At 40.4% G+C, this 13,417-nt stretch overlaps 1 protein-coding gene across 2 annotated transcripts in view; it reads right to left on the bottom strand.

Moving 5' to 3' along the window:
* Nucleotides 1-649: 649 nt before the first annotated feature.
* LOC110446644 (tetratricopeptide repeat protein 12-like) overlaps nt 650-13,417 on the bottom strand; it is a 30,245-nt gene continuing 17,477 nt past the window's right edge. For both annotated transcript variants that reach the window (XM_021491898.1, XM_021491897.1), the window contains 6 exons: nt 12,925-12,988; nt 12,347-12,481; nt 11,745-12,026; nt 7,642-7,741; nt 4,385-4,607; nt 650-4,094 (listed from right to left, as the gene is read on the bottom strand). In XM_021491898.1, the coding sequence (XP_021347573.1) occupies nt 4,025-4,094; nt 4,385-4,607; nt 7,642-7,741; nt 11,745-12,026; nt 12,347-12,481; nt 12,925-12,988 (874 nt within the window). In that variant the 3' untranslated portion in view covers nt 650-4,024. The remainder of the gene's footprint in view (nt 4,095-4,384; nt 4,608-7,641; nt 7,742-11,744; nt 12,027-12,346; nt 12,482-12,924; nt 12,989-13,417) is intronic.

The raw sequence follows: 13,417 nt of genomic DNA, 5'->3' as shown, positions 1-13,417 counted from the left end.
GTAATGGGACACTTCAGTGACATATGTAATGAGACACTTCAGTGACACATGTAATGAACCACGTCATTGATCTTTAAAGTAAGACACTTCAGTGACACATGTAATGAAACACTTCAGTGACACATGTAATGAGACACTTCAGTGACCCATGTAACGAGACACTTCAGTGACACATGAAATGAGACACTTCAGTGACACATGTAGGAAGACACTTCAGTGACACATGTAACGAGCCACTTCAGTGACACATGTAATGAACCACGGCATTGATCTTTAAAGTAAGACACGTCAGTGACACATGTAATGAACCACGGCATTGATCTTTAAAGTAAGACACGTCAGTGACACATGTAATGAAACACTTCAGTGACACCTGTAATGAGACACTTCAGTGACACTTGTAATGAAACACTTCAGTGACACATGTAATGACCCACGTCATTGATCTTTAAAGTAAGACACTTCAGCGACACATGTAATGAAACACTTCAGTGGCACATGTAATGAGACACTTCACTGACATATGTAATGAGACACTTCAGTGACCCATGTAACGAGACACTTCAGTGACACATGTAACGAGCCACTTCAGTGACACATGTAATGACCCACGTCATTGATCTTTAAAGTAAGACACTTCAGCGACACATGTAATGAAACACTTCAGTGGCACATGTAATGAGACACTTCAGTCACACATGTAATGAGACACTTCAGAGACACATGTAATGAGACACTTCAGTAACACATGTAATGAAACACTTCAGTGGCACATGTAATGAGACACTTCACTGACATATGTAATGAGACACTTTAGTGACACATGTAGTAAGACACTTCAGTGACACATGTAACGAGACACTTCAGTGACACATGAAATGAGACACTTCAGTGACACATCTAATGAGACACTTCAGTGACACATCTAATGAGACACTTCAGTGACACATCTAATGAGACACTTCAGTGACACATCTAATGAGACACTTCAGTGACACATCTAATGAGACACTTCAGTGACACATGTAATAAGACACTTCAGTGACACATGTAACGAGACACTTCAGTGACACATGTAGTAAGACACTTCAGTGACACATGTAATGAGACACTTCAGTGACACTTATAAAGAAAAATTAAAGATACACACAAGAAATAATCAAGTGACTTGTAACTTGACAGTTGCAGTGAAACACTTCAGTAACTTGTAACAAGACACATGTAGAAGACACTCCAGTGACTTGTAACAAGACACATGTAAAAGACACTCCAGTGACTTGTAACAAGACACATGTAGACGACACGCCAGTGACTTGTAACAAGACACATGCGGGAGACACTCCATATTGTAGTTAGACACTTCAGTGACATATGCAGGAAGACAGTTGAAGTCGTTTTTTCTCCCTAATGTCAGCCTCCTCTTAACCATCAACTAATGCTAACAGGATAAATCTGTGTATACAACAGACATACTGTAGTAATTACCAGTCTGAATTGATTAAGCTGACCAACAATACCCTGTCTACTCTTAGTTCCTTTCTTAATACTTCTTCAATATCAATTATTATCATAACATTATTTTATGATTGTCACAATAAAATTAGAACACATTGATAAAAAAAGCTTTTCCACTTGTTGTTTGTGTCCTTGGACTATATGTGAAAAAAATGTGTCACAGGGTGTACATGTTCTATCATTTAGACAATCCAGTCGATCTTTTGGCTGTTCTATCATTTAGACATTCCAGTCGATCTTTTGGCTGTTCTATCATTTAGACATTCCGGTCGATCTTTTGGCTGTTCTATCATTTCGACATTCCAGTCTATCTTTTGGCTGTTCTATCATTTCGACATTCCAGTCGATCTTGTGGGGATTTTTTGTAATGCTTAATGTCATTTTGATTAATTTTTTTTTAAGACAGAAAGACAAGAAAATGTTAGTATAATATTAAGTAATAAACTGCTTTAAGATGCAATTCATAGGCATTATGAATGCCCATTGCATTACAGGAAAAGAAAACATCTAGCATGCAGTTCATTTTACTTTCCTGTAACACAGTGGACAATCATATTGCTGAAGAACTGCATCTGAATGCAGTTTAAAGCTTAAGTAGATGGACTTTTGTAATCAAAACATTTGTCTTACATGAATGGAAATCTAGATCACAGTGGTGTTTGGTTTAGACAGGATTATATGCTAATATGTTATCATTTTATGCAGTATGTTCGATGATTGTATGCTGTCAAAACCACCACGATATCTTGCTGATTCACTACATAGGGTAAAGTTATAAACAATCAAACTTTTAAAGAGTTAACAGTGCTTCACCAATCTCATTGGGGACATCATTATATAAATATACAGAAATCTATGTATTGCCAAAAAACACTTTTTCATAAATATGAAAACAAATCACTTTGCAAAAATCTTATAAAAGTAAAGAATAGAAGCTGCACAATTTAGAACAGTGCTTAAGAAAATAACTCATCAAATCGGAATTTTCACAAGAAAGAAGTCTGATACAGTAGTCATTGAGCAAATTGTCACTTAAATGTATAACACATTCTGTCCACATCCATACATTTAATGAATCAAAATTCTGTCAAAGTTTTAGCTTTCTTAATTGATAATACTGCAAGTCAAGCTATCAACTTTAATAATTTAAAATGTTTGTGTTTTTGTGATAAAGAAATCAACACACTTCTAATCTGAATAGAGATATGTGTATCAATTGTATCACCTTACAAAAATATATATCTGTACATATATCACACAAAGAACACACAGACAAATGGTATTTCACGATCCTGGGATGTTTTAAGTAAATATCAGTCAAATGTATCAAAGTCAGGGTATCCCAATCAGGGGTATCCCTGTCAATGGTATCCCTGTCAACAGAATCCCATCAATGGTATCCCTGTCAACAGAATCCCATCAATGGTATCCCAATCAGGGGTATCCCTGTCAACAGAATCCCATCAATGGTATCCCAATCAAGGGTATCCCTGTCAACAGAATCCCATCAATGGTATCCCAATCAGGGGAATCCCTGTCAACAGAATCCCATCAATGGTATCCCAAACAGGGGTATCCCTGTCAATAGAATATCATCAATGGTATCCCTGTCAATAGAATATCATCAACAGTATCCCTGTCATCAGAATCCCATCAATGGTATCCCAATCAGGGGTATCCCTGTCAACGGAATCCCATCAATGGTATCCCAATCAAGGGTATCTTTGTCAACAGAATCCATATCAGGGGTATCTCTGTCAACAGAATTCAATCAATGGTATCCCAATCAGGGGTATCCCATCAACAGAATCCAAATCAGGGGTATCCCTGTGAACAGAATTCAATCAATGGTATCCCAATCAGGGGTATCCCTGTCAACAGAATCCCATCAATGGTATCCCAATCAGGGGTATTCCTGTCAACAGAATCCCATCAATGGTATCCCAATAAGGGGTATCCCTGTCAATGGTATCTCAATCAGGGGTACCAAAGTTAACACATTCCAAGGCTGGAGTATCCATTCAACTGTATCCCAAGACACTGTTTCCCAATAAACAGAATCCTTGGCAGGAGTATCTGAGTCAAAGAAAGATTCCAGTCAATGGTATTTCAGACAGAGGTTTCTCAGTGAACAGTATCCCAGTCGACAATATCCCAGACAGGGGTATCCCAGTCAATGATGTCTCAGACATGGGTGCTGCATTCAATGATGTCTCAGACAGGGATAATTAGTCTTCGCAACTCTTCGGTATCCCAGACAACAACATCCCAGACAAGGGTATCCCAGTAAACAATATCCCAGACAAGGGTATCCCAGTCAATGATCCCAGACAGGGGTATCCCAGTAAACAATATCCCAGACAGGGGTATCCCCGTCAACGATGTCCAAGCCAGAGGTATCCCATTAAACAATATCCCAGACAGGGGTACTGAGGAACACTAGGTGGTGACAGGCGTGTACTGACTGATTATGTGGGGGTAATGTGATGTAGTTAGAGGACAGCAATGATCACTTCAGGTGTTTCATACATGTGTGAAGTATATCAACACCATGCAGCTCTCGTAACCTCTCTAAGTGTCTGAAATGAGAAAAAAAATATGATTCAAAAAATAAAACGAGATATTGGTTGTGGATGGAGCTACATACGGACAGTCCATGTTTAATATTACTGCAGTGCCTTACAAATAACACAGCTTCTGCATTTGAATACTATTATATAATAATTTGAACAGAAGTTAGGTGATGAATATGTTATTTTTTGTACACTTTGTATTTGTATGCCGAGTATTACTTGTCTGCCACCTGTTGGTCACGTAACATCCATGTAAAGGATTAACTATTTTAAGGTGTGCGACTTTGAATCTTTACCTGGAGTCTCCCTGAGCAAGCTTAGCGATGAGGATGGCACAGTTCTGTTGTACAGCTGGGCGCTTGCCGTCTCGTGCTAGTACTAACAAGTCCTTGATAATGCCTGTTTTAGTTAGAGCTGCACACACCTTGGGTACCTGTGTACAGTGACCCAGACTTAGTGCTGAGTTACCGATCAGAATCTCGTCGTCCGCCTTCAGTAGTCGAATAAGTGTCCCGAGTCCTACAACACATGTCAATGGTGAGCAATCACACAACACCTATTATAATGTGTGCCAAGTCCTACAACACATGTCAATGGTGAGCAATCACACAACAGCTATTAAAATGTGTTCCAAGTCCTACAACACATGTCAATGGTGAGCAATCACACAACACCTATTATAATGTGTCCCAAGTCCGACAACACATGTCAATGGTGAGCAATCACACAACAGCTATTAAAATGTGTTCCAAGTCCTACAAGACATGTCAATGGTGAGCAATCACACAACAGCTATTAAAATGTGTTCCAAGTCCTACAACACATGTCAATGGTGAGCAACCACACAACAGCTATTAAAATGTGTTCCAAGTCCTACAACACATGTCAATGGTGAGCAACCACACAACAGCTATTAAAATGTGTTCCAAGTCCTACAACACATGTCAATAGTGAGCAATCACACAACACCTATTATAATGTGTATCAAGTCCTACGACACATGTCAATGGTGAGCAATCACACAGCAGCTATTATAATGTGTCCCGAGTCCTACAACACATGTCAATGGTGAGCAATCACACAACCCCTATTATAACGTGTCCCAAGTCCTACAACACATGTCAATGGTGAGCGATCACACAACACCTATTATAATGTGTGTCAAGTCCTAAACACATGTCAATGGTGAGCAATCACACAACACCTATCATAATGTGTGCCAAGTCCTACAACCCATGTCAATGGTGAGCAATCACACAACGCCTATTATAACGTGTCCCAAGTCCTACAACACATGTCAATGGTGAGCAACCACACAACAGCTATTAAAATGTGTTCCAAGTCCTACAAGACATGTCAATGGTGAGCAATCACACAACACCTATTATAACGTGTCCAAAGTCCTACAACACATGTCAATGGTGAGCAATCATACAACACCTATTATAATGTGTGTCAAGTCCTACAACACATGTCAATGGTGAGCAATGACACAGCAGCTATTATAATGTGTCCCAAGTCCTACAACACATGTCAATGGAGAGCAATCACACAACACCTATTATAATGTGTCCCAAGTCCTACAACACATGTCAATGGAGAGCAATCACACAACACCTATTATAATGTGTCCCAAGTCCTACAACACATGTCAATGGTGAGCGATCACACAACACCTATTATAATGTGTGTCAAGTCCTACAACACATGTGAATGGTGAGCAATCACACAACACCTATTATAATGCATTCTGAGTTATAAACTTTATAATTTAGAATTCGCAGTTAAGATTAAATATTCGAACATTTTCCTTTACATAGAGAACTGTTGATTTATTAAACTATTTTCGGTCAAATAATGTGAATTCAAGCACAGTTAAACAATTTGAATATAAATTAGATGAACACTGGTAAAACTACAGTTTTAAAGAAATATTATAAATTTCAACGTCACAATTTTTGATATATGTTTTTATTTAATTGTTTTCTGATTCCAGAGCTGGCTGTCAAAGGACTATAAAATCCTAATTTTGTCAGAATAAATCTATGTATAAGTTATACTTATGTATAGTTAGATGATGTGAAATCCATACCAGTGTTTTAAGTCCTACTACAGACAATCACAAAAGAGTCCTAAATACACAAATGTAATGTTTTCTGGGATTTACAGTTATAGGGAGCCTGCTGTTAACCAAAGCATTGAGGATTTACAGTTATAGGGAGCCACCTGTTAACCAAAGCATTGAGGCTTTACAGTTATAGGGAGCCAGCTGTTAACCAAAGCTTGAGGATTTACAGTTATAGGGAGCCAGCTGTTAACCCAAGCATTGAGGATTTACAGTTATAGGGGGCCAGCTGTTAACCAAAACATTGAGGATTTACAGTTATAGGGGGACAGCTGTTAACCAAAGCATTGAGGATTTACAGTGATAGGGAGCCAGCTATTAACCAAAGCATTGAGGATTTACAGTTATAGGGAGCCAGCTGTTGACCAAAGCATTGAGGATTTACAGGTATAGGGGGCCAGCTGTTAACCAAAGCATTAAGAATTTACAGTTATAGGGGGACATCTGTTAACCAAAGCATTGAGGAATTACAGTTATAGGGAGCCAGCTGTTAACCAAAGCATTGATGATTTACAGTTATAGGGGGCTACTGTTAACCAAAGCATTGAGGATTTACAGTTGTAGGGGGCCAGCTATTAACCAAAGCATTGAGGATTTGCAGTTATAGGGAGCCACCTGTTAACCAAAGCATTGAGGATTTACAGCTATAGGGAGCCAGCTGTTAACCAAAGCATTGAGGATTTACAGTTATAGGGAGCCAGCTGTTAACCAAAGCATTGAGGATTTACAGTTATAGGGAGGCTGCTGTTAACCAAAGCATTGAGGATTTACAGTTATAGAGAGCCAGCTGTTAACCAAAGCATTGAGGATTTACAGATATAGGGAGCAAGCTGTTAACCAAAGCATTGAGGATTTACAGATATAGGGGGCCAGCTGTTAACCAAAGCATTGAGGATTTACAGTTATAGTAGGGAGCCAGCTGTTAACCAAAGCATTGAGGATTTACAGTTATAGGGAGCCAGCTGTTAACCAAAACATTGAGGATTTACTGTTATAGGGAGCCACCTGTTAACCAAAGCATTGAGGATTTACAGACAGAGATTTTGAAGTGAGATATACAAATGGCATGAACAACTACCATCAAAATATTTAATTCTTTTTATTTTGATAGCTTAAACATTACGCTTTAACAGATCATTTTTATCACATTCTATTTCTGATTGCTCACATGCTGATTTACAATGCAGCACATGACAATCTAGACGTGATCAATTTGCATTGTGGATATGGATTTTAGAAATCTCCTAATTTTCTTGAACAATTGCTTTTTATTTTTCCTTGTTTACTTTATAGTTTCCTTCATGAAAGGCAAATCAACTTGATGTCTATCAAACACAATCTAGGCACACTGTTGCGACATATGTTTCATAAGTGATGTGATTGGACTGTAGCATTATAGACAGTCATCCCTAGCAAGCCAATACTTACCTTTGTGATCTACAACAAATATGCGTGCCAGTTCATTAATTTGAGTGCAGGCTGTCAAGCCCTTTAAGGCATGTTTTCTGTTCTCAGCATCATCTTCACTCTACAAAGAAAAACTCATTCTATTGATAGTTATATAATTAGTCTGCTCATCCAAAATAAATCAATTGTTTAGCCTATGACCTCTTTTGTTCTCAAAACCCTGTACACAACACTGTCCCTAATCCTCACTGGCTACCTAGAGGAAGTCAATGGCTACCAGTTTTGTCCCATCCCCTTTTCTTCTTTCCATTCAGTCTTGTCTTAACCTCCTTGACAGGTTACCTGATTACCTCTGCCCACCCCTTAAATTTGACAGAATGCAAGATCACCTTCACATGATACTACACCTTACATAATACATTCTGCTACATCTCTTTACTTTAATATAATACATGATCACATCTGCTACACCCCCTGAGCTCCACATGATACATACACTTTGCCCTGCCCCCTAACATTCACATGATACATTTTAATGCCCCCCCNCCTTAGCTCCACATGATCAACTCTGCCCCACCCCCTTACCTTCAAATCATTAATTCTGTCCTGCCCCCTTACCTTCACATGATCAACTTTACCCTGCCCCTTTACCATCATATAATCAATTTTGCCCTGCCCCCTTACCACCATATGATCAACTTACTTTGCCCTACAGGTACTTAACAGTAACACAGTACATAATCAGTTTTGTATTGTCCCCTTAATTTCACATGATAAACAATCACCTCTGCCATGATAAATGATCCACTCTGTCACACTCCCTCACCTTCACATGGTAAATGATCCCCTCTGCCACACTCCCTTACCCTCACATGGTAAAATGATCCACTCTGCCACACTCCCTCACATGGTAAATGATCCACTCTACCACACTCCCTTACCTTTACATGGTAAATGATCCACTCTACCACACTCCCTTACCTTTACATGGTAAATGATCCACTCTACCACACTCCCTTACCTTTACATGGTAAATGATCCACTCTACCACACTCCCTTACCTTCACATGGTAAATGATCCACTCTGCCATACTCCCTCACCTTCACATGGTAAATGATCCACTCTACCACACTCCCTTACCTTTACATGGTAAATGATCCACTCTACCACACTCCCTTACCTTTACATGGTAAATGATCCACTCTACCACACTCCCTTACCTTTACATGGTAAATGATCCACTCTACCACACTCCCTTACCTTTACATGGTAAATGATCCACTCTACCACACTCCCTTACCCTCACATGGTAAATGATCCACTCTGCCACACTCCCTCACCTTCACATGGTAAACCCCTTAATTTCACATGATAAACAATCACCTCTTCCATGATAAATGATCCACTCTGCCACACTCCCTTACCTTCACATGGTAAATAATCCACTCTGCCACACTCCCTTACCCTCACATGGTAAAATGATCCACTCTGCCACACTCCCTCACATGGTAAATGATCCACTCTACCACACTCCCTTACCTTCACATGGTAAATGATCCACTCCGTCACACTCCCTCACCTTCACATGGTAAATGATCCCCTCTGCCACACTCCCTTACCCTCACATGGTAAAATGATCCACTCTGCCACACTCCCTCACATGGTAAATGATCCACTCTACCACACTCCCTTAACTTCACATGGTAAATGATCCACTCTGCCACACTCCCTCACCTTCACATGGTAAATGATCCACTCTACCACACTCTCTTACCTTAACATGGTAAATGATCCACTCTACCACACTCCCTTACCCTCACATGGAAAATGATCCACTCTGCCACACTCCCTTACCCACACATGGTAAATGATCCACTCTGTCACACTTCCTTACCTTCACATGGGAAATGATCCACTCTGCCACACTCCCTTACCATCACATGGTAAAATGATCCAATCTGCCTTACTCCCTCACCTGCACATGGTAAATGATCCAATCTGCCACACTCCCCCACCTTTACATGGTAAATGATTCACTCTTCCACACTCCCTTACCTTCACATGGTAAATAATCCACTCTGCCACACTCCCTTACCTTCACATGATAAATGTTCCACTCTTCCACACCCCCTTACATTCCCATGTTAAATGATCCACTCTGCCACACTCCCTTGCCTTCACATGGTAAATGATCCCCTCTGCCACACTCCCTTACCCTCACATGGTAAATGACCCACTCTACCACCCTCCCTTACCTTCCCATGGTAAATGATCCACTCTACCACACTCCCTTACCCTCACATGGTAAATGACCCACTCTACCACCCTCCCTTACCTTCCCATGGTAAATGATCCACTCTACCACACTCTCTTACCTTAACATGGTAAATGATCCACTCTACCACACTCCCTTACCCTCACATGGAAAATGATCCACTCTGCCACACTCCCTTACCCACACATGGTAAATGATCCACTCTGTCACACTCCCTAACCTTTACATGGTAAATGATCCACTCTACCACACTCTCTTACCTTCACATGGTAAATGATCCACTCCGCCACACTCCCTTACCTTCACATGGTAAATGATCCTCTCTACCACACTCTCTTACCTTCACATGGTAAATGACCCACTCTACCACCCTCCCTTACCTTCCCATGGTAAATGATCCACTCTACCACACTCTCTTACCTTAACATGGTAAATGATCCACTCTACCACATTCCCTCACCTTCACATGGTAAATGATCCCCTCTGCCACACTCCCTTACCTTCACATGATAAATGATCCACTCTGCCACACTCCCTTGCCTTCACATGGTAAATGATCCCCTCTGCCACACTCCCTTACCTTCACATGATAAATGTTTCACTCTTCCACACCCCCTTACATTCACATGGTAAATGATCCACTCTGCCACACTCTTCACCTTCACATGGTAAATAATCCTCTCTGCCACACCCCCTCACATGGTAAATAATCCACTCTGCCACACTCCCTCACATGGTAAATGATCCACTCTGCCCCACTCCCTCTCCTTCACATGGTAAATGATCCACTCTGTCACACTCCCTAACCTTTACATGGTAAATGATCCACTCTACCACACTCTCTTACCTTAACATGGTAAATGATCCACTCTACCACACTCTCTTACCTTAACATGGTAAATGATCCACTCTACCACACTCTCTTACCTTAACATGGTAAATGATCCACTCTACCACACTCTCTTACCTTAACATGGTAAATGATCCACTCTACCACACTCTCTTACCTTCACATGGTAAATGACCCACTCTACCACCCTCCCTTACCTTCCCATGGTAAATGATCCACTCTACCACACTCTCTTACCTTCACATGGTAAATGACCCACTCTACCACCCTCCCTTACCTTCCCATGGTAAATGATCCACTCTACCACACTCCCTTACCCTCACATGGTAAATGACCCACTCTACCACCCTCCCTTACCTTCCCATGGTAAATGATCCACTCTACCACACTCCCTTACCTTCGCAAGGTAAATGATCCACTCTACCACACTCCCTTACCTTCGCAAGGTAAATGATCCACTCTACCACACTCCCTTACCTTCACAAGGTAAATGATCCACTCTACCACACTCCCTTACCCTCACATGGTAAATGACCCACTCTACCACCCTCCCTTACCTTCCCATGGTAAATGATCCACTCTACCACACTCTCTTACCTTCACATGGTAAATGACCCACTCTACCACCCTCCCTTACCTTCCCATGGTAAATGATCCACTCTGCCATACTCCCTCACCTTCACATGGTAAATGATCACCTCTACCACACTACCTTACCTTCACAAGGTAAATGATCCACTCTACCACACTCCCCCACCTTCACATGGTAAATGATCCACTCTGTCACACTCCCTTACCTTTACATGGTAAATGATCCACTCTACCACACTCTCTTACCTTCAGATGGTAAATGATCCACTCTACCACCTTCCCTCACCTTGACACGGTAAATGATCCACTCTGTCACACTCCCTCACCTTCACATGGTAAAATGATCCACTCTACCACACTCTCTCACCTTCACATGGTAAATGATCCACTCTACCACACTCCCTTACCTTCACATGGTACATCAGGACTTCTGCACCGTTCTCCGTACAGAGCCAGTCCACAGACGGTATTGAATTGGGAAGTATGTGACTGAGTACACCTAAGCTGCGCGATACGATCAGTTTGTAGTGTTTGAACTTTGTACAGAACTCGAGGCACTGTTTACAGATGGTGACAGCTTGTTCCTTGTGGTGTTGGGACACTGTGAAGGTCAGGTTAGACAGGAGGCCTAGTAACGACTCCACAAGCTCCACACTGATTGGCTGGTCCAAACGCTCTTTGTGTTGTGTCTGTAACACATTAAAGATACTGTATAGCGGCAAACTTTTGTCCCGTCAAACTTTTGTCCTTCACGTGTTATTTCTATGTATGGTATGTTGTGTACTAATTTTCCCCTTCGTGATAAATTTCACCCTCATTACGGAGGGTGAACAAGCCAAAAGCTAAACTGCAGTGAACATTTCCCCGTAAAGAGTTCTACTTAAAGAAATCTATCAAATATCGCTTTGATTAATAAAGTACAATATGTAAGGAAACTGTTATGACTATAGAGTAACAACCACTGATCTATCTGGAGAGGGTGTTTACCAATGTGACAGGACTACTATACCATAAGGTCCAGTACTGCCTTCCAAAGGTCCTGACGCGCACACAGTTTGTCCCGTATAACCGTGTCGGTCGCCAGGTTCATCATTGTCGTCACACATGTCGGAAGAACACAAGCTTGGCCAGAACATCCGTCTTTCTGTTAATTTCAACAGTTAAAGAATTTCATCATTGAGGTGCTATCCATATTCTCTTAATCTAACAACTATTGACATTAGTTATCTCATCTTTACAATGATAGGTAAATTTTTAAGACATCAACTTAAAGCTATAGAAAGTTACTGCAATCCACTTAATGTTAACACTTTCATTCAGAACTATTTACTTCAGCATTTACCTCAATATCTCCAAAATTCTGCCCCTCCCTCTTTTAACAACTAACCAGATGGCCACACCCTTTATCTATACAACATTGAATCATTCATGCCAAGGGACGATTCACACCGAATATTGTTAAAATCCCTTTGCCCTTTCATAAGGAACAACCTATTCAATTGCTATTGCCAAGTATTGGACCTACTCCTCTGCCCAAAGAGTCGAGTGTTAGAATGCAGTTGAGAAATCATTTTTGTATATACTTACCAATAGTGATTCAAAGGCAGGCAGGACATCTACATCAATTTTGTCTTTTAATTTGGCTTTAAACCTTCAAAATAACATCAAAATAAAGGATAAATAGGTACTTTTGACAAAATTTTATTATAAAATTAACTATTGATTTCTGTTATCATCATTTCTTCACTAATAACACATGCATGCGATGTAAACCAAAACAACTTATGTTTGAAACAAATTTTCAATTTCATAAACTGTCATGCAACAACGACAAAGATAAGCCACAATTGAAATTTTAATCAGAAAAATATCATTTAATATACATCTAATCAGTCTTATTTTTGTGACTGTAATCAACTAACAAAATTGTGTGTACCATTATATACAGTGTTGGGTAAAAGACGTAATACCAAAGGTGAATTCTTACATAACATTGGATCCTTACAACTGTAGGTTTGTAGATCCTTACAACCGTAGGTTTGTAGATCCTTACAACCGTAGGTTTGTAGATCCTTACAAC

Source organism: Mizuhopecten yessoensis, unplaced genomic scaffold (genome assembly GCF_002113885.1).
Source record: "Mizuhopecten yessoensis strain PY_sf001 unplaced genomic scaffold, ASM211388v2 scaffold2905, whole genome shotgun sequence".
Classification (NCBI taxonomy): domain Eukaryota; kingdom Metazoa; phylum Mollusca; class Bivalvia; order Pectinida; family Pectinidae; genus Mizuhopecten; species Mizuhopecten yessoensis.
The sequence above is the reverse complement of the archived record's forward strand: the minus strand, read 5'-3'. Positions and strand labels throughout refer to the sequence as shown.